Here is a 21,252-nt window from a genome sequence, read left to right as displayed (position 1 = left end):
CCAAGCACAGCGGCGCGTCATTGGGGAAGTTGTTTATGGGGTTCGACCTACAGCGTCATTTCGCGATTCAGGGGTTCCCAGGGATAATATTAATTCCAATGAGAAACCATGTGTGCAAAGTCAAGATTTTCTTTCTCTATGAAATCATAAGGTCAGACCCTGCTCTGCAAAGCTTTGTCTTAGGCGTCAGCGACTCAGCACCAGTCAGCAACCGGATGATCGATGATCATCCTGAGGCAGAAAACAATGGACACCGCGCCTTGCCTCGGTCACGTAGTTAGATGGCGGTGAGTTGTCAGTCAGCACAAGGCACAAGAGACTTGACTCGAAAAGTACGTCAATTAACCGGCTTTTCGTTACTTATCCAGTCGTAGTGTGGTACCCAACAGTCTCAATAATTTCGGAGGTTCAACGGAATCCGCGGTCACTGGCCAGTCGACTCCAGAGGACGGAGTTCAGTTGCTGCTAGTGGGAATAAAGCCTTAAGGCGTTCTGAGTACGGAGTAGCTTTGGGCTAAGAGGAGTAACGTACGGTAAATTACCTTCTCGTGGTCTGGGTTTGGCCTGAAGATTGCCCGGACTGCCCGTTGTAACTTGTGACATAGCCCAACCCCGATAGGCAAAACGGCAAAAATTAAAGAAAGTCATCTCCCTTAGTCCCAATTCTTCGTTTTTCCATCGTCCAACCTCGATCCGGCTGTCCTTCGCGTATGCGCCATGTTCAAGCCCTTCGCATACCCTAGGTTTCTGTGATCTGTTGTTCATCATTTTTGTCGTTTTTTGTTGCTGTAGCCCCCTCGCTCCCAGTACGGGACCGTTCCGCCAAATCGCCCGCGACTCATCCTCATACACGTCTCCCACGAACCGTGCCGCATCTGCGTTGGCATCTGCGAGGGTGTTTCGAGTGTCCTGCGATAAACGATCGACGACGAGGTGGAAAGTGTTGGTGGTTTGAATTCCATGCTTCAACATTCTGGACAATAAAGAGAGCAGCAAGCAAGTGCTTGCTGCAAGAGTCGACACGGAAGGTACGTCAATGTGTTACACTGGGTAGGATCTGGCATGCTGCACCTCTGCCACCCAACAATGTCTTCGATTCCAACTTTCATTATTACACTCGCACGCGATCGTATGCCATGGCTCCCAAGCTAATTCATCGTCTTCTGCCGCCTCCAGATCTAGACCACTCCGTGTCTTCCGCCAATTCGGCGCTGTCCCCCCCACCGCCGCATTCCACAAACCCATCTGGCATCCGTGACAGTTCACACCTATCGGCTCCACTGCAGTCGCCTTCCCCATCACCAGGTGTGTCGACTCGCTCGGCTGCTGGATCACCTGGCCGGCCAACCTCTTCCGGGAACCGCAGCGTTGCCCCCAATCAGTCATCGACGCTCCCTCTTCTCCCAAAGTACCGTGGTGTTTTGGACTCGTCCACGACTTCCCCGGAGGACAAGAAGGCGGAGAGCAGTATCTACTATACCACAGCCTGGGGTTCGCCGTATGCCGCGCCCAGTCAGCGCAGACTCTCGTGGAGTTTAAGTCAAGACGGCGGTGCTGATCGTGAGTCCGGAGATAGCTCTCCTGTCTCAATTCAATTCGGGCTCGAACCCAACAGGCCTGATATACTGCGCAACCTTGAACCGTTGGTGAAGGATTTCGGTGACGGCACTCTCGAACGCTCTCCAAAGCGAGCAAGTAGAAGAGGAAAATCGATACAGGATTTTACACAGGATTGGATCAACCAATACCTTACCGGCCAGCCGAGAACTGAAAGAAGCAATTGGTTGAGTGACGACTCCGGCAGTGAAGCCCCCTCGTTCACTACAGCCGCGAACCATTTCGCCGACGACGCATCTGACGATTGGCTTGGTCTCGAAAACGACTCGCGCGACCAGGATATATTGAAGACCCCAACTCTAGCTGACTTTGTCAACCGAAAGGCTACAAGCCGACGAGAGGTAGGACCGGTCCGCAAGATCAAGGAGCCTCTTCATAAGAGAGCCGATACTCTTCGACAGGAGGATTTTTGGGGATTCGCGTACGATCAAGACCCACAGTCAATAGCCATGACGGAAACAAAGGAACCTCAAGCCTCTACCGAGGTGGAACACAAGCCTCCGTCGCCAGACGATAAGCCGTTGCCGCCTCCACCGGAAGACGACAAGGAACAGTCTTCAACGGTTGATGCTTCAAAAAATACCACTCAAGCGGATACCAACAAGGAGAAACCAGTTGAGAACACTCCCACTCCGCCTCCCAAGAGACAAAGGAAAAAGATACCATGGCGTGGCAAAGGATGCATTATTGAACTTCCTATGTTTGACAAGAGAGGAACAGAAGAGTCTGGATATCGCCTCTTGACTGCTGAAGATGTCCAACGGGGATTACAGCAATGGGAGGAGCTAGGGTACGACGTTAGCGGCTTCAACGTAGGCGCAACTGAGGATCCCTCCAACCTTGAGCTCGGGGGTGCCAGTCGCCCACTTTACCCTGATGTGGCTGACTTACAGGATGATATCAAACCGGGAAGCTATACCGTCAGCTTTCCCAACAAAGCGCGTTGGGATGAATATGTCAATCACCTACAGGAAGAGAAGCTACGAGCCTTGGGCGTGTTTGGGGGCGACGATGAACCCCAACCATCCCCATCACCTGCTTCGGGACTGAACACTATAACTCCATTCCCTGGCCTCGTTTCATCCCCACCCATCCCAACTGCGTCTGCGGCCAGCAATCCCCTATCGATGCACCATCCATTCTCACCGCAGCTCACCCAGGCAGGCAGTATGAACAGTGGCATCCCATCTCTCGCGTCACCTGCGTCACAATTCGGTATGCAAACACCATTCTATGGTGTGGACCAGGGCATGGTGCCCGGGTTCCTTCCGTTCCAACCCACACCTCCAGCACAGGGATCCCTTACGCCCCAAAGTTTCATCAACTTGCGTCAAAGCGGCCCGAATTCGACTATTCCAGGCACTCTCTCCAGCCTTACTTCTATGTTGTCACCCGTTTCTCCCTTAACCGATCAAAACACCTTCCATCCTGGCCTGGGTGATCACACGGATCAACAAAAGGATGCGTTCGATGACCATATCAATCATCAAATGCAGGATAGTTTCCATGAGGACCAACTCCATCCGCTTCGCACGCCTCCACCAAACCCGGATAATTTCCACGCGTCGACGGTCGAGATTGCTCAACCCACTCCTCGTGGCCATAGCCGCGGTCATAACCTTAGTGAAACTCTTCAAAGGGGTATCGACCAAGTCACACCCGATTATCATCTGGAGGACTCTATTGAAAGAGAGCTTGATGGTGGTGAATACGATCCGATCCAACACAACCTTGGCGGGCCGGATATGCTGAAATCTAGGTGGGCATTGCCAGAGACCGGCGCGCCTCAACACATGGCCCAGCATCTGAATCACTTTTATGGAGACAGTTATGACGGAGCACCTGCTCATGAGGGCTCGGATATCGATACCAATCCCAGTTTGTCCGGGACACCCCGCCGTAATGGATCACTCACCCAGCATATTCCTTGGCATGAACCGAAGCCCAGCAATGGGTCGTATTCTGGCGGACACCGTTCGAAACTCTCAACTTCAAGTCTTAACGTTGCGGCCAAGGAGTTCTCGCCAACCGGTCAAGTTGCTCCGCAACCATTGCCTTTCCCGCAGCAAGACTCCTTCCAATTCCCAACATTGGAACACTCCGTGTTTACTTTTGGAGCTGGATCAAGCCACCAGCCTTCTGGATCTGGGCAGCTCAATGTTACTGCTCCTGCGTTCACTCCTGGTAATATTGACACCGACTTTGGTGCCAACCAGGACAACAAATCCCGGGAATTCAAGTTTTCTGCTCCATCTGGCCCATCTGCTCCATCTCTAAATGTCGCTGCGCCAGAATTTAGTCCGGGTAGGACAAAGATCTTTGGCGATATCGACCTTTCAGAGATTACCAACTCTGCTAAGAAGTCAAAGGCGATCCCCATCGTCCGCCCAGATGAGAAGGAAGAGGATAAGGACAACGAAGAGGCGAAGGAGGGTAAGGACGATCGTGGTCGACCAATTCCTACCGATCGTCATAAACGTGCTCGCCGTGGTCCCGGTGATGCCTCTGATGGCGAGGCTCGCTACAGCATATCGAAACCCCTGGGTGAAGCCAACAACCTCCAATCTTCACAACCATCGGATGCTCCTCATACGCCTGCTGAAGGCAAGGAAAATGCTCTTCCTCATCAGGACAGGGATCTTCCTGTGGAATCGAAAGAACTTCCCGTCCAAAACGAGAACCCCATTGAGCGCAAGGATACCCCCGTGAGCGAAGCCTCCACCTGGGCTCCTGAAGAAACCAAGGCCAAGGATGCAGATGTGACCCAAGTTACAGCCGAGCCAGTTGAAGCACAGCGTATGAGTGTTGAATTGGGCGTGCAGGATAAGCCCCAGCCCGAGCTGCCACAGGAGAAGCCCGTTGCACAAAGCGAGCAGAGCCAGCCAGCTGAGAAGCCTGAGAAGCCAGAGAAGCCTGAGAATAGTCTCAGAAGATCTATTTTTTCGGCTGCCGCTAGAACATTCAACTTCAAGCCGTCTATTGCCGAATTTGTTCCATTTGGTGCCGAGCCACCGAAGCCTCCTCCCAAAGACGAGCCGAAGGAAGAACAGCCAAAGGAAGAGAAGCCAAAGGGCCTCATGTCTTCCCGTTACGCTGTTGCGAGCCCTCCACCCTCTCCGCCTGCACGACAATTATCCACTGAGCTCACAGCTTCTGCTGATGTCAACTTAAGGGAAGATGCGCCGGAAGAAGCCTCACAAGACGTTGAAGAATCTCAAGTGGACAACAAGGAGGAGGATCAAGACTCCCTTGATGAAGACCAACTCAACGCCATCATGGATCAGCTTAACGATGATTCTGATGTCGGGGTTGAGCGCTTGAGTACTCCCAAGCCCGCAGATGACCTCCCAGAACTAGTCCAGGGACCATCGAAAGAAAAACGCCATGTTCAAGCGGATGACAGGAGTGAGCCTCCAAGTCCCAGCCCTGGAAGGGGCCTCATGCCTCATAATCTTGATGTGCCCAAACTCGATTTCGACGCGCAATCTCAGTTTTCGGCCACTCCCACGAAGGGTGCTGCCGCCTCCAACACCCACTCCCCTGTTCGCCAGCTATTGAGCCGGAACGAACATATCAGCGACTGGGACGATGTGATTTCTTCTGGAGAAGAGGCCAAATTGACAAATCGAAGCAAGTTCTTTGATGGTCGTATCAATGAGCTCCTAGGCTCTGCTATCGACGAACGCCTAAACCCTCTCGAACATGCACTAAGTGGCATTCAGCAATCTCTTATGGCTTTGAGTTCCGCGCCTCCCCAGAAATCCATGCCTTTGCGGAGTACATCTGCCGAATTTGACAGTGACGCGGACGATGAGGAAGATGACTACGAAGAGGACGCATCCTACAGAGCCAGGTCGCCACTTCATCAGCGGGAGCGTAAGCTCGAGAAGCTTAAGAATGTTGTTCTAGAAGCTTTAGCCTCCCGCGAAATCCAACCTGCTCCCGAACAACCTGCCATCGCAGAATTACTGCAGCTTCGCGACAGCGTCGCCGAGCTACACAGCCTGACAGCGCAAAATCTGTCTCAGGATACGACTGCTAGCCTAAGAGATATGATGCAAGAAGTGGTCGCCAGTCAAATCAACCAGCGTTCACGTTCAGACGCCGAAGAGATCGGAGCTGATAGCCTTATGCTCCAAATCAACAGCTTGAAAGACATGTTACGAGGTGCTGATGAACGTACCGAGAGCGAATACAAGAAGCGCAGACATGCTCAAGACACTATTGCACAGCTTCAGCGACTGCTTAAGAATGTCGAAGAAGAGTCTGCTCGTCATAGTGCGGCTGCTGAATCTGCTGAAGCTCGATTACTGCAATTCCAGGAAGAGAAAATGCCGTACTACCAGAATATCCAGCAAAGGGCAACTACGCTTGAGAAAGAACGCGAGACTACTCGACTGACACTCGACGAGCTGTCTTCAAAGAACATCTCACTGCAAGGCACAATCGATGAGTACCGGTTGGCAACTGATAGCGCCAGGCGGGAAACCGAGGAAGCCAACGCTCGATTGGAAGAGGTTAGGGCCGATAACCACATCCTACGCAACACGGTGGCCAACATGAAAATGCGCATCGAGGACGGTCTCAACATCCGCCAGAACCTCAGCGCAAAGCTCGATGGTCTTCAGGATCAAATGGTCGCTCTGACTGGAGACGTCACCCGAGAACAGTCCTCTTGGCGACGCAATGAAGAAGAGTTGCTCGCCAAGTACAGTGAGCTACGGGCGTCCCATAACCGTGAGACTAAGTTGCGCGAGCAGCTCGAACTCGATGTTGCGAAGCTGGAAGAGCAGGAGCGTGAAGCATCGAAGCTGAGGTTCATCTTCGGGCAATCACAACAGGAAAACGAAAGGCTTGAAGAGCTCGTGAGTGAGTTGAGGCAGAAGAACCAAGAATTGGATATGAAGGCAGCTCACTTCGAGCGCGAATTCAATGAAGCCCGCGAGAGCAGCAGAGTTGAGATTCAGCGTACACGCACGTCGCTGGAAACGGACCTCGACGCTTCTAACACCCAGGTGAACATTGTTCGTGCTGAGCTAGAAGCCCAAATCGCCCGCCTTCAGACCCAACTCGATAATGTCAAACTGGACGGCGACACTTCGCGAGAACGCTATGAAATGCTACTCGAGGAGGCACATGAAACAAGGGCTACTGCGGTGGCCAGTGCTGTCGAGTCCAAGGAATTTGCTATGGACGAGCAGCGGAAATTGCATGAACGTGTTCTCAATGACCTCAGGGAGCGTCACGCTCGCGCACTACACAACTCCTCTGAAGATAGACAACGGACAGAGAACCATCTTATGGGACGGCTGGAGTTCTCCGATGACAAGGTTAAGCACCTCCAGGAGCGAGTGGTGCATCTTGAAGAGAAGCTCGAGATCACCCAATCAGCAGCCCGTGCCGCTGCCGAAGCTGCTCAATCAGCCAAATCTGCTGGTCCGATCACGGCCTCGCACTCCAGCTCTCCATCGATGTCCTTCAACCAAGGAACATCAGCGCCCGAGAAGATCTCACCCCAAGCGTTGCGAGAATCCATTTTGGTTCTACAAGATCAATTGCAGCAGCGTGAAACTCGCATCGACGAGCTTGAAAGCGAAGTCTCTGCTGTCGACAAAGATGCTCCTGCAAGGGTCAAGGAAAGGGATACAGAGATCACTTGGCTACGTGAACTTCTCGGTGTCCGACTTGATGACCTTCAAGATATCATCAACACCCTGGGACAGCCATCTTTCAATCAGCACTCTGTGCGTGATGCCGCTATTCGGTTGAAGGCAAACCTTCAGATGCAACAACAGGAAAAGGAGAGGGCTATAAACGGCCAGAGCTTCCCAAGCATGCCCTCTCTATCTGAACTTACTGCATCCCCAAGAGCCCTACCTTTAGCGGCAGCCGCGGCATGGGGCAACTGGCGCAAGGGGAGAGAGAATTCGAGCTCGGATGCCTCCGACCAGACACCCTCAAAATCAAGTCCTGCAGGTACTTTCCTCTCAGGTCTTCTGACGCCTCCCAGCTCGAACGTACGACAAGCTAGTCCCAACAGCAGTACGCCAACAGCCCCTGGTTGGAGGCGGCCTTCAGAGAGTCGGCCGCTCAAAAGCTACGACACCACTCCCCGTCCATTATCTTCTCGTGCCGCCGGTAAGATGCGAGAGCCACCGACCACTCCACCGCTTCTGCGAGGGTCCAGCTACGACCATGATGCCGAGCCAGCTGATTACGCACAGTCTTCCCTTGAAGAAGACGAAAGCACTGCTGATGGGTTCGTCTCAGCCTCTCCCAAGGAGTTGATAGACGGCCCCTTTGGCCCACAAATAGCATGATAGACTGACAACCCATACATCCCCCTCATCTCTATTTCCTTTGTTAATTTGCATGCCCAAAATCTGCTAAGTTCTAAACTGTTAATATGGCGCGTTTTTGAATTTGACCTCCCCGCTTCTGAGAATTCCAGCTAGCTGAACTTACTTCTCTTCTTGTATCTAATAGCAGTGTGAAGGAATCTCCTTCTCACTTACCCTTTTACACGTTACTTTTCCGAATGTCGTTGTCGTTACAGTTTACACCAGATACCACCTGTTGATTCTGATTCTTGAGTTTTGCACCTGATCTATCTCTGTATAATGCTTGCCCTTCTCCCCGTCACATATGGAATATTTAATACTAGTACTTACTATAACCCTACCTTCTCACCCTTGCAACTCACTGGACTCGAGATTGCCTCTTAGATTTTCTATTTCGTCTCTTTTGTTCTTACTGATATTGCATGTTTACCAGATCGAATATTGAGTTCTATTTTTTTTTTTTTCCCTCTTCCTTACCATTCTTTCTTCCGCTGTCGTATGCCTAAACTACTCCTGCTGCTTTGTTTGAGATTAATATCGTGTTTCAACTCCCTGCCTAGCTGGCCTTGTCTAGGTGTTGCGTGCAAACACTTCATTTTGATACCCCTTATATAGCCTCACGTTAGTCCTTCATGATATAATATGATTTAAGAAAGTCAACCATAGCAAGTTATTCACAGTTTGTGCTCGTCAGAAGACTGAATTTTGATTTTGATTGTTTTTAAAGCAGGTTATAGAGGTACTAAATGCTAGCCGGAACCAAAAAAAAACCCTTCACATCAGATACTCGCTCCGCTTATTCTAAATGCTTACAGCATCTATTCATCCATGATATACAACATGCATGTCTCTAATGCCCGATGGGATAGAGGATAGGAGGGGCTTCGTTCGTCCTCTACTTCCTTTTTCTGGAATTGGAAGAGCAAAAAAAAAAAAAAAAAAGGTCGCACCAAATCGAGTTACGGATTTGGGACATCATTATTCGTGATTAACAGGCGACGTACCCATGCCTCAATATCGTGGGTGTTATCGTTGAGTACTAGGTTCCCTCCAACTCTGATTCGGCTGCAGCAGCTTGGGGCAAGATGGTCAAGGTCAAACCATATGCGCAACTTGTATGACACATACAAGGCGGCGTGCGAGGAACAATTGATCGTTTTCTTTAAGCTCGGTGTAGACTGTGAGGGAACTCAAGCTGCGATGGTATTGACTCAGGCAGGCATATCCCTGCAGCCGCAAAACGTTGTTAACTCCCTCGTGCGTGCGATTGCACGATTCCTTGATACGAGATTCAACCCCGCGTGGAGGCGCTAGTTTCTTGTGACTGGTTATGAAACTGCTGGTCGTTGATTCCTCATATTATGATATGCTTCTCTCGTTTGTAGAGGTCCTTGAGCAGTTTCAGCTGGTTTACTGCCATGCTTTGACGTGGGAGGTTTGGGGGCAGTTCGACAATGGCTCTCCGCATCACTGCCAGACCGATGTGTCCGAAAAAGCCAACAATTCTCTCCGCCGACGATCTCAACATTGCGGAAAGCAAGGTTACATGAGTATCCTGGATCTCGTTGGCGGGAATATTGAGGATCTTATGCATAGATGTCCAAAACAGTATATTTGGAAACGGATTCTTGCGCTGCGTCTTGCCAAAATTGCGCAGGGTTAGGGCAGCGAATCCGCCTCCCAGAGCAGTCATCCGATCTGCATGGGCTTGTTCGCTGACGAATGGGCCGTCCGGGCCTTCGCGCCACCATCCAAGGGCACGTCTTCCAGATTCGGTTTTCTCGCTGCCGTGGAAGCCCCAGAGAGCGGGGCAAACGACGCGGTATTTCGCCCACAAGATATCTACCATATGGTAGCCCTTGTAGATGAATGAGTCCAGAGAGAAAATCTGGGCGGCCACAATTCCAATTGGCTCTGCATGGCCCTGGTTAATCGACGCTTCTGTGATGAGTGACGAAATCAGGGACTTGGCGAGGATGTTCAAGGAATATATCAAAAGTCCCGGCACCTTGTTATCATCAGAGTTCGCGATGTTTTCAGGAGGGAACGCAATAAATTGGCGAACATCAACAGACGGTTCAGCGATGGAGGCGGCTTTCTCGAGTGTAGTGCGGATTTCTTGAGTCTAGAAGTAGTAAACATGGTCAGCGCCAGCAAACTTTGGATCAGTGGAAACCTTCTCAAACCCTACCTGGTTCTTGTTTGCACCCTTTCCTTCGCGTAACTGGCCAACGCATTTCTTGATGGATCGTCGCATGTCTCCCATATTCTGCTTGATGATTGGATTCGTCTTCCCCTCATTTCTGAGGTACAGGCGGAACTTTTTCAAGTGCTGATGTAGTTCAACATAGCGCTGGTGGATTTTGATCTCATCATCCGTCAATCGGCCAGCACCGAGCTGTTTCTGTCGCGCTGCTTGCTGGTTCTGTGCCGCTTCTTCTTCCTTCAGACGTGTGGCTTCTTGTTCGGCTTTCTGGGCTTCCTCCTGCCGCTTTTTGGTTTCCTGCTCCGCGTGTTCCCGTTCCTTGCGCTCTTTCTCTTCCTGTTCTATCCGTTTCTTCTTTTCCGCCTCCTCTGCGGCTTTTCGTTTCGCCTCTTCGGCAGCCTCCTGTTCGGCCTTTAATCGTGCGAGTTCTTGTTCCTTGCGTAGTTTCTCTGCCCTCTCCCGCTCTTGTCGTTCGGCCTCCTTCCGAGCTTCTTCCTGTTTGCGGCGGTTCTCTTCCTCGACCGCACGATGGTGATCTCTCAGCGCCTCTTCGGCTTCTTCCAACACTTTCTCGTGACGAGCGGCAACTTTATCGAGCGCTGCATTATGCTGGGCTTCAAGTTCGCTGTCAGCTTTGTCGAGCCTCTCGTAAAATGAGCGGCGTTCGAATGCTTTGACCTTTTTCAACTCAGAGTTGTGAACGCGCAGCTGCTCCAGATCTCTGGTCAGATCAAGCATAAGCTGTTTTGAGGGGCTGTCCATTTGAGACGGATAATTGGATCTTCCCATCGCGTTTCAGGTTACCGAACGACGCGTTCAGTTAAGGTCGGTATCGGATAGAGTTGGCTGGAAAGGTGTCGGATACTGTCGGTTCGGGAATATCTAATAGAAAAATATATTCGTAGACTGAATCATAATCTGAATGAGCGCGTTGAGAGACTCTTTGCTGCAGTTTTTCAGATATGCTTAAGGGAACGAAGGGCAGAATCGGTCCGGACTGCCAATTGTTGTCTTTGGAAATGTGTTATCACAATCGAGGATGGTGTATCATTAAAGAGCGACGTTTGAATGATTAATGGAATAAATGGCCTGGAGCGACGTGGACCGGCAGGGATTGGGTTGAATGTTGCAGGTTGTCGCAGAGCAATGCCGAGCATGCGGTTTGTTCGTCGGACTGCCTAGAAACGGACAAATTAGCTGATGGATCAGTTGGTTCGAGGATATCGTCGGATAAACACACTCTTTATTCCAGGCTTCGCAAAGAGGAGGCGCCTCTTAATGGCAGTGAATGAAAGCTGCCGAATGAAAGCGCGATCTTCAATCTGTACCTGTCCGCCATTTGGGACGCGGTCCGTTTTTTGTTCCGACGGACTTGAGGTCGGCTTAGTCAAAAGAGCTCTAGTGGTCGCCGTGGACCGCCGGAGCACTTCTCTGGGCACTGGGCACTGGGCACTGGGCTGCTCTGTCTGGGGTCCTCTTCTCGTTCCAGCGTTCCTTGGTCCCGGACGGGGCTCTTTACATCATGACGGCCATCATGAGATTCCGACCCCCCGGTTGGCCCTTACGGTTATTCTCCGGTGAATGGACCTTGGAATCCCGCAAAAGAAAGCCAGAGAACGCATTCTTCCTGCGGTTGCGTCCTCAAGGTCTAGAGCCCCAAAAAGCGAGCAAAACAACGCCGAATCTCTGTCTCAGGTTGAAGGGGTCTTCGGGTCTGTCCAAAGCTCCAGTGGGTCTGCGAACCACCCGAGTCTCCTTCAGCAACTGACCGTTGTTTCTTCAGGGATCAATTAATATAATGCCACTCATTAATTCAGCCATAGTCGGGGGCTCAAATGCTCCCCTAATGCCCTATTATGATAGTTATCTGGTTCAGGAGGCGTCATTCTCTCTCGATTTTACGAACGCCATGTGCTCATAGCCTGAAACGTGAGCTGTTCGGCTGTTGATACGGGGTTAGTCGCCCCCCATCGAAGATCCGACTCAGCGCCCTCTTCACACAGCCAGTAAAGCGTCCCAGTGGCTTTATTGAGGATCCTAGGGTGTTGGCGATCCCCCCCGATTCTTGAAACTGTGAACTTGTGAAGTTCCCTCCTGGAGGCATGTCGAATCGCAGGATTAACCGGGGTGTTGGGCCCAGCATCCAACTGTCAAATCCCGCTCGTGACCGTGAACCACGAACCTATGAAGCTCCAACTGTGGTACCTCTGGGAAAGTGACAAGTTAGACTGCTCACCCAGCCACTGCTCCTCTGAGGCTTGACAAAACGGTCTTGTCGTGATCTCAGCCATTGGAGCGCCATCTAAGCTAACTTCTAAGAAACAACGAATCCAAATATCTGCCTCCGCACCTGCACCTGGCTGGCTTCCCCGCGTAGATGGAGAGAGTGTCTCTGGTGGTTAATAACTAATGATGGCGATATATCAATGTGTGTGTTCTGCGTGATTTGTTCGCTTTTATACCGTAGTCATGTCATTATTAGGTAGACTACCGGATCTCTTTACTATGAGACGGTCTCTAGCCACTAATTCGCTCCTCCTGAAGAACTACGAGGGCGACTAAGTCGTCTTCTTTCTTCCCACCATCTCCATCTTTCCATTTCTTTTCCCTCTTCTCTCTTCTCTCATCCCACTTCTCCCTTGTTCATCTCTCTCTCTCTCTCTTCCTCTCTTCCTCTCCCACTCCTTCCTTTTGATCTACCCCTCCTTCTTTGCTCCATCCCCGCTCCTCCAGTATTGGGCCACTCCTTCAAGTTCCCACCAACTGAGTCGTGCTATTATTATCAATTCGTCATTCTCTTTCTGCGTGGCCAGATCGTCTACTACTTCTGCCTCGCTGAAAGACAACAAACAATTAATATTATTAAGACTCGCTTCTAAGAAAAAAGACCAACTCAACAGCTCCTCCTTCTCAGCCTGAGTTGCCCCCCTTTTTCTCGTCCTCTCTCTGGCTCCAACCACTAGTGGGACTCGGATTCCTTGCCATTCCGACGTCACAAAATAAATTTGGTCTTCAAAAGACAAAAAGGGGAACGGAAACTCAATCCGAGACAAAAATAAAAAAAGATCTGCTGTCGTCTTTTGGGTGACGTTTCGAGGAAGATTGTTGCGGTGGAGGTCGCTTGGATGGCACTTGGGGGCAACCGATAGCTCCCAACCCGCTTACTCTACGCCGTCGAGAGTTCCCCTCTCTCTTCTCAATCAAGCTTCATCCTCCCCTTCGGTTCTTGCCGTCCTTTTTTTTTTTTTTTTTTGCAGAGGTCTTTCCTCTCAGTTCCGAACGGGTTGTCTTTACTTTCTGTGTGAATACGTCTTCTGTCTTTTATCGACTGCTTTCCGTTCTTCCACGACCGTCATTGCCGCCCACTTTCCCTCTCCAGTGCGAAGTCGACTCCGTGCAAAAGGGGAAAAGTATCCTGTCGTCAACCACCTGAAAAGGGGACACCAAGCCGTCATACAACAAACTTATTTTCAATCGAAGCGACCGTTCTGAAGGTATGTACTTGCAGAGATCAACATGCTTCACCCGGGCATGACACTGTTCTCCTTCGTTCCTCCCGCTTTCCTCTATTCCTTCCTCTTCTGTCCTTCCACCTTTGGACTCCCATCCCACCCGCGGGGCAATCGCAACCTACGCTTTTGCTAGTCATGTCGCTCCTGGCTTGTTTCTCCTTCCCATCGTGACGTCGGATGTTTACTTCTCATCACACTCCTCGTACCTATCCTACAGTCACTAATCTCCCGCTCTCCTTATCCAGCATACTTCAGAACCACCTTTCGTTGTCGCAACACGACCCGGTCGGCCTCGCCTGTCGAACAAAACCCAACGATTGCCATCTCAGGACTTCCAACACTCTCTCATCGCTAGGGTGGGCCATTTCCTCCAGCATTCTACACTCTGACAGTGATAACCCACTCTCTTTCACCTTGCAAAGATGGATCAACAGAACCAGTCCGGGGTCCCCGGACCAGCTGGGCGAAAGCTTCATATAGCCCATAGACGGAGCCCATCTGAGCTGACTCCTCTCATGAGTATGTTCCTTCTATAGCTTTTGCTCCGATCGCTATTTCCCACAGAATTGCGGATTGCTAACAGTCGGCGCAACAGTGGAACAATTGGCGATTCAGCAACAAATCGAGATGCTTCAGCAACAGCAACAGCAAATCGCAGCCACACACCAACAGTATGTCAATATGGGACTATTGCAACCACAACAACTTGGCCAAGTTCCCGGTTTCAATCCCTCTCTACAAGGTGGCGGTGCGCCCATTGGCGGCGTTTCCCCGCAACAACTCGGTGCTTTTCAGTTTCCTCAGGCTCCCCAGCAGCAGCAACAACAGCAACAGCTAGGCATCCCAGGAAACCCTTCGAATCAGCATTCGCACCGCCGTAACCAGTCTGCTCTTCCGGGCTTCGGTATGGGCCCTCCTCCAGCTCCGTCTTCTGGCGCCTCAGGATACTCCGACTTTAATCAACAGCAGCAAGGTAACCAGCAGAAGAATGAGGGTGGAGGCCATGGTCGTGGCCGTGGCGGCCCTCCCGGCGGTGGTGGTCACCAGCGCCGTCATTCGCTTGCTCTACCTGAAGCTAAGAAGGCTGCAGAGCTTGCCCAACAGAAGCGGGCGGCTTCTGGGTTCCAATTCCCTGCCCCGTCCGGCGATTCGTCTGAAGGTGCACCCGCTTCCGAGGACAAAACAACCCCCAACACGACACAGCCGCCTCAAGGGTTGGGCCTTCACCGTGCCGGTAATATTCGAGCCGGTGCTCATGGTCGCAGTCAATCTATGGCTGTTGGTGGAAACCGCGGTTCTATGTCTGGCCGTGGCCCTGGCGGTTTTCAATTTCCGTCAAATGATGGATCCGCTGGTTCTGAGAACCAACGCCGTGGAAGCCAACCATCCCACGGTCGAACACCGTCGAGAAACTTTGACAGCAACTGGCGCCAACCTAATAACCAAGCGCAGGGCCAGGACCAGTCAAAGGGTCTCGGACAGCAAAACACCGGGTTTCAGCCAGGCCACCGTGCACGCGCGTCTATGAACCAGTCGATCGGCTCTATCGGTCAATTTCAGTATCCTGGCCAACAACCCCAGCTAATTCAACTGCCACAGGGGCAGGTGGTTATGGCTCCGCCCCAAATGTTCGGTGGGGGTCAGCAATTGAACCCCCTACAACTTGCTCAGCTCCAAGCCCTGCAGCAGAACGGGCAGGTTAACGGCCAGGGCCTTGGTGGTCTCCAGGCTAGTCAACATGCACCCCAGCCGCTGTCTGCTCAACAAACACAGCAACAACAGCAGCAGCAGCGAAAAACTCTATTCACACCTTACCTCCCCCAGGCTAATCTTCCTGCTCTCTTGAGCAACGGTCAACTTGTCTCTGGTATCCTCAGGGTGAATAAAAAGAACCGTTCCGATGCCTATGTCACGACTCCGGACTTGGATGCCGACATCTTCATTTGTGGTAGTAAGGATCGAAACCGTGCCCTAGAGGGTGACTTTGTCGCTATCGAACTTCTCGATGTCGATGAAGTCTGGTCTCAGAAAAGAGAAAAAGAGGAGAAGAAGAAGCGCAAGGATATCACCGATGCCAGATCTGGTAGCACTGCTGGAACGGACAAACCGTCTCGCTCTGACTCAAACGGAGACCGCCAGGAGGTCGGCCCTGATGGTAGCATTCGCCGCCGTGGCAGTCTCCGACAGCGCCCTACCCAGAAAAAGAACGACGATGTTGAAGTGGAGGGTCAAAGTCTCCTCTTGGTTGAAGAAGATGAAATTAGTGATGAGCAGAAGCCCCTATACGCTGGTCATGTCGTCGCCGTTATTGAACGCATCGCTGGTCAAATGTTCTCAGGTACCCTCGGGTTGCTCCGTCCCAGCAGCCAGGCAACAAAGGAGAAGCAGGAAGCCGAGAGGCTTGCCAGAGATGGCGCTCACGGTCGCAACCAAGACCGCCAGCAAGACAAGCCCAAGATTGTTTGGTTCAAGCCCACTGACAAACGTGTTCCCCTGATAGCCATTCCGACAGAACAAGCTCCGCGCGATTTCGTGGAGAAACATCAGGACTATGCTAATCGCATTTTTGTCGCCTGTATCAAGAGATGGCCTATCACATCCCTTCATCCGTTTGGTACACTTGTCGAGCAGCTTGGAGAAATGGGCGATCTGAAAGTGGAGACCGAGGCACTTCTCCGCGACAACAACTTTGGCTCCGACGAGTTCACCGATGCTGTGCTGAAGAGCATTGGCTACGAAAACTGGTCGGTCTCCGGTGAAAGTGATCTATCTTCCCGCAGGGACTTCCGTCAAGAAACCACTTTCACCGTGGAACCGAGCGGAACCAAGGAGCTGGACAACGCCTACCATTTCAAGGTGCTTCCTGATGGGAAAGTGGAAATCGGTATCCATGTCACCGATATCGCTCACTTTGTGAAGGCCAATTCCTTAGTTGACCGTGAGGCCAAAAAACGAGGCACTGCTGTCTATCTTGTTGATCGATTGGTGAAACTGCTGCCGCCTCGTATTGCGACCGAACTATGCGCTTTGCTCCCAGGTGAGGAGCGCTTCACGGCCAGTGTCGTATTCAAGGCCAACCCAGAGACGGGTGCTATTGACGATGATGTCTGGATTGGCAAGAGTATCATCAAGAGCACAGGCAGGCTGAGTTACGATGAGGTAGAATCCGTGATTCAGGGAACATCTAATGACGCCTTGTCGGGAGTCTCAGTTGATATTATTCGGGGATTGCAGGTAAGAGATCTCTTAACCCATGGTTCAACGGCCATGCTCGTCATATGCTAATGCATCTTGAATTATTCTAAATAGCGCACTGGCTCAAAATTCCGCGAAGCTAGACTGGGCAATCGAGTCTCGCAGATCCCTCCTCTTCGCCTTCTTCATTCTTTGGATGATGAAAATGTGCCAATTGAGGACAACGTCTTTGATTCTTCCGCCGTGCGAGAGCTTGTGGAGGAGTTGCGCACTAAAGCAAACTTCCTAGTTGCCCGCAAGTTGATCACAGCTTTGCCCGACAAAGCTTTCCTGCGTCGTCAACAGTCTCCAAATGCCCGTCGTCTCCAGTCATTTGTCGATCGTATGAACAAACTTGGCTTCGGCTTGGACGAGGCCAGCAGTGGAAGCTTGCAAAGTAGTCTGTGCCAGGTTCAAGACGGTGATTTGCGCAAGGTTAGTCATCCTCTCTCCCTCTGAACCCCCAAAGGGGTGAAATTAAATCACCAATGACTCGATCGTCTCTAACGTGTCACAGGGAATGGAAACAATCTTGGTGAAAGCCATGCAGCGTGCAAAGTACTATGTTGCCGGTACTGTGCAGGAAGAATTGCGTCCTCACTACACTCTCAACTTCCCTGTATATACTCACTTTACAAACCCTCTGCGCCGTTATGCCGACATTGTTGTCCATCGCCAACTTGAAGCAGTCTTGTCTGACGGTGCTATTGAGTTCTCGGATGATATTGAATCCCTCAACAAGACCGCAGATATCTGCAACAACAAGAAAGACTCGGCACACAATGCCCAGGAGCAAAGCGTTCATATCGAGGCCTGCCGCAATATGGACAAGATCCGCCAAGAAGTTGGTGGTGACCTTATCAGCGAGGGTATTGTTCTTTGCGTCTACGAGTCCGCGTTTGATGTCCTCATTCCGGAGTATGGTTTTGAGAAGCGTGTCCACTGCGATCAGCTGCCCTTGAAAAAGGCGGAATATCGCAAGGAAACGCGGGTCTTGGAACTCTACTGGGAGAAGGGCGTGCCTTCTTCGGCCTACATCCCTGAGGATGAACGTCCTAAGCCCGCCAACTCCCGTGCTGCGCAGGCTGCTGCTGCTGCCAGAGAAGCGGAAGCCGCTCGCGAGCGCGCGAGGGAGAGAGAGGAAGCCTTGAGGAAGCAGACCGAAACGGGAACCATGTCTGCTGATGATGTGGATGCGTTGTTCGACGATGATGATGATGTCTCTGAGGTCACAGAAATGGCAGCTGGTGTGTCATTGAATTCTGCGGATCGCTCAACCCAGAGTATGCCGCCATCGCCCACCCGCAATGGCCACTTGCCACAAGCTCCTCATCGCACGCTTTCGGATCCCAAGATCGCCACCAACACTGCTGATGCCCCCGAAGCCAAATTGACCAACAAAGATAAATACCTCAGTCTATTCAATCTCAGAGAAGAGGGAGGAGATTACATCCAAGATGTTACCGAAATGACTCGCGTGCCCATCATTCTGAAGACCGATCTAAGCAAGAGCCCTCCGTAAGTGATCCTAATTTGATCTTGTTTGCTCGATCATAACTAACACTTTACTTTTACAGTTGCCTCACTATTCGCTCGGTCAACCCCTACGCGCTGTAGAGGATTGAATATACCCGCCTCTTTGCTATCATCAACGCGTTTATAGTACAGACTCTTACCTACTCAACTTACATTTGGGGTTTGACCGGCGATGGATTTGGCTGTAAAAGCCCCTTTTTATTGCTGGCGGTAGCTCTGACTTGAGCTAGCCCATTTGCACTGCGTATCATTGTGTTAACCGGTCTAGCGTACTGTTTGTTTCTTCATTTATAATATTTGGGGCCTACCAGGTCGATTTGGTGGGCCGGTTGTCTTGAGTTCTCAATATCGGTCTCATGGATGTATTCGGAGGACAGCTCCGAGCAATACTTGAAGTATATTGGTGCCTACAGAAAGGCTTAGTCGAAACTTGAAATTTTCAAGTCAGACAAGAAGAGCAGCCGCTTTACTAATATTTCCGATTGGAAGGTGGTCTGTATATGGGACATTCGGGGAAAATTGTGCCCGTTTAGCTAGATATGCATATGTTATCTATCTTTCCTAAATCATTGCACCTGCTCTTGTTACGTTTCATTGATCGTAGGCCCAAAATGGGACATGAACACTAACGTATATAATATTAAAAAGGTGGTTCATGCAGTGATGTATAATAACCGACGAAGACTCGGGTGATCTGCGTTAACGAATAATATACAATGATCAATCCAAGGCCACCCTGACCAAATGCTCCCAAAAATAACTAAATGCTTCTCGCAGGGGATGCCTCAAGCCAACCCATTCAGTTCAAGACACCATAAAGTAACGCCAGCATGCTTTGGGTTCGTTAAAGAGATTTCACTAATGTACCCAACCCTGACACCTCAATTCAACAACGGCCAAATAGTCGTATCTTGCCGCTTTTACCAAGTGAGCACCATTCACAGCCTGCGAATTCCAATACGGGGTTTCGCCTTCTTCAGTCCCGAACCCGAAACCTTGCGAGTTCCAGAAACGGGCTTTTGCAGCAGGTTCGATGATGGACCTGAAGAATATGAATGGGGTGTGTTGGAGGATGAGGTAAGGATTGCGAGAGGATGGGCACGTTCAGAGTACTGTTGCGTTTTCAACGCGACTGGATCGAGGTCCTGGTCCTTCAGAGGACCCAGTGAAAAGCAGGAATTTGGGTTCTTGCCGTCTCCGCTACTGCTACTCGGACGATGTGAGTCCGAGCCTGAAGAGTCGTCGTCTTCGTAGATTTGTAAGTCTAGACCTATACTGTTATCTTCTCGGAGAGGCCAGTGGACGTCATTGTTGAGACCTCTGTTGAGGAGGGAGAGTTTCGGGGATTTTCGTTGCGGGGAAGAGTCCCGTTCTTGTGACATCCAGGAACGGGTTGGTGTTGTGTTTGCGGCGATGTTGCGCTCTGAAGCCGTCATGCCGTCTGTTGTGTCCATTTCTTCGGGCTCCAAAAAGGAGGGTTCTATGTCCATTGATGTTGTAAGGACGGAGAGTGGGCGTTTGCCGTGGGCGTTTTTCCTGGGGCTTAATGGCGGGGCCAGTTTAACAGGTGACGGAGATAGTGATGGGTCGTTTTCTTTCGATACACAGGCTGGATTTTCATTCTCGTCGTCTGAGGGTGGTTGTTCTAGTGGTTCATGGTGTGGGCGGGTATTCTCTGCGTCTTGAGACTGGGCCCTGTTGGCTTCTTTCCGCGCTGGTTTCTTTTTCATCGTCACCGTTTGCACTTTTGTTCCCTTGAGCGGGTGCAGAGACCGCGACGTATCTTCCTGTTCAGGAACCGTTGTGCCATTTTCCTCTCCACGCATTTTTGCCTCCATTACTTCGCTCCGCATATCGTCCGGGGATGGGGCGTGTATCGACGTCATCAACTTGGCTTGACGAGCAAAGGCATCATAGTTTTCTTGAAGCAACGCACCAGCTGTGGAGTTCAGCGCTGAGTCCGGGTTCGGGTATATAAGGAGACAAGAAATCGTCTAGAGTGCGCAATGTCAGCCATCAATCAGCAAACATAAGTGAGGTAAATTTCGAGCAAACTTACAATCAAGACATCCTTTAACGTCAGCGTCGACTTCCAGTCCCTCTTTAATGTGTCCACGCATACGGCACCCGTCGACTCCTCCACATTGGGATGCCATATCCGCGTCCGGAACGTGGCTTTTGGCGGACTCTTGGGGTAGTCTTCCGGTAGCTTCAAGTGTAATCGCCACAGGCCTTGGGAATACGGTGTGCCCTGTGGACCAGCCAGCAAGGTCGTAAGCTGTGTAATGTCGTCTGAGGAGGAAGAATGCGCATCGTCGGGTGGGAAAAGGTAGTTCGGGGGGAGCTCTTCATGCAGTGCTGCATGGTCTGCTGCGAGACGTCGCAGCTTTGAAACCTAATCAAAGAGCAAAGGATTAGTCTATCGTAAATGATAAGAGGCACATTGAGCAAATTCGCACCATATCGTTACTTCTCCAATGTGAAACCGTCTCAAAAAATCTGCTTGCCGAATGTGGAGAGGGATAATGAGGGAGGGTATAGCTTCGCAATGAGTGTCTGCTTTTTGGCCTGTACAAGGGTCGGAATGCGAAGGGTCAAAAGGCAAAAAAGATTTCGGTGGTTCTGAATCGATCCAATGATATTGTCACTGCACCAAGATTTCGAGGCCCAAAAAAAAGCAGTTGGTGCCGATCGGACGTTCGGGTTTCAATGCTGTGCGGGCGTTGCTCAGACCAACCGGTTGTTGTTTTGATGGTGTTGGACACAGCAACGCTAGTCTCGCACGACCTGGACGTGTCTGCTCACG

The 21,252-nt window shown here is 51.1% G+C and overlaps 4 protein-coding genes across 4 annotated transcripts; 2 read left to right on the top strand and 2 right to left on the bottom strand.

Annotated features, from left to right (window-relative positions):
* Positions 1-2,066: 2,066 nt before the first annotated feature.
* Positions 2,067-7,937, top strand: APUU_50594A (putative myosin class II heavy chain (MHC); the record flags this gene model as incomplete). Its single annotated transcript, XM_041705609.1, has 1 exon — positions 2,067-7,937. The coding sequence occupies one exon, from the start codon at positions 2,067-2,069 to the stop codon at positions 7,935-7,937; it is 5,871 nt and encodes a 1,956-aa protein (XP_041558077.1).
* Positions 7,938-9,312: 1,375 nt separating this feature from the next.
* Positions 9,313-10,953, bottom strand: APUU_50593S (putative RNA export mediator Gle1; the record flags this gene model as incomplete). The annotated part of the gene is made up of 2 exons (XM_041705608.1): positions 9,313-10,083; positions 10,150-10,953. 2 exons carry the CDS (start codon positions 10,951-10,953, stop codon positions 9,313-9,315), a joined length of 1,575 nt encoding a protein of 524 aa, XP_041558076.1.
* Positions 10,954-14,098: 3,145 nt separating this feature from the next.
* ssdA (mRNA-binding translational repressor SSD1) lies at positions 14,099-18,527 on the top strand (the record flags this gene model as incomplete). Its single annotated transcript, XM_041705606.1, has 5 exons — positions 14,099-14,195; positions 14,272-16,910; positions 16,986-17,345; positions 17,428-18,428; positions 18,488-18,527. The coding sequence occupies 5 exons, from the start codon at positions 14,099-14,101 to the stop codon at positions 18,525-18,527; spliced, it is 4,137 nt and encodes a 1,378-aa protein (XP_041558075.1).
* An 857-nt stretch (positions 18,528-19,384) lies between these two features.
* On the bottom strand, positions 19,385-20,908 carry APUU_50591S (putative ubiquitin conjugating enzyme E2; the record flags this gene model as incomplete). The annotated part of the gene is made up of 3 exons (XM_041705605.1): positions 19,385-20,440; positions 20,506-20,841; positions 20,906-20,908. The coding sequence occupies 3 exons, from the start codon at positions 20,906-20,908 to the stop codon at positions 19,385-19,387; spliced, it is 1,395 nt and encodes a 464-aa protein (XP_041558074.1).
* Between the last annotated feature and the right edge of the window lie 344 nt (positions 20,909-21,252).

The sequence above is a fragment of the Aspergillus puulaauensis genome, chromosome 5 (genome assembly GCF_016861865.1).
Source record: "Aspergillus puulaauensis MK2 DNA, chromosome 5, nearly complete sequence".
In the NCBI taxonomy this organism is placed as follows: domain Eukaryota; kingdom Fungi; phylum Ascomycota; class Eurotiomycetes; order Eurotiales; family Aspergillaceae; genus Aspergillus; species Aspergillus puulaauensis.
Note: the sequence above shows the minus strand (reverse complement) of the source record. Positions and strands in the feature narration are given on the sequence as shown.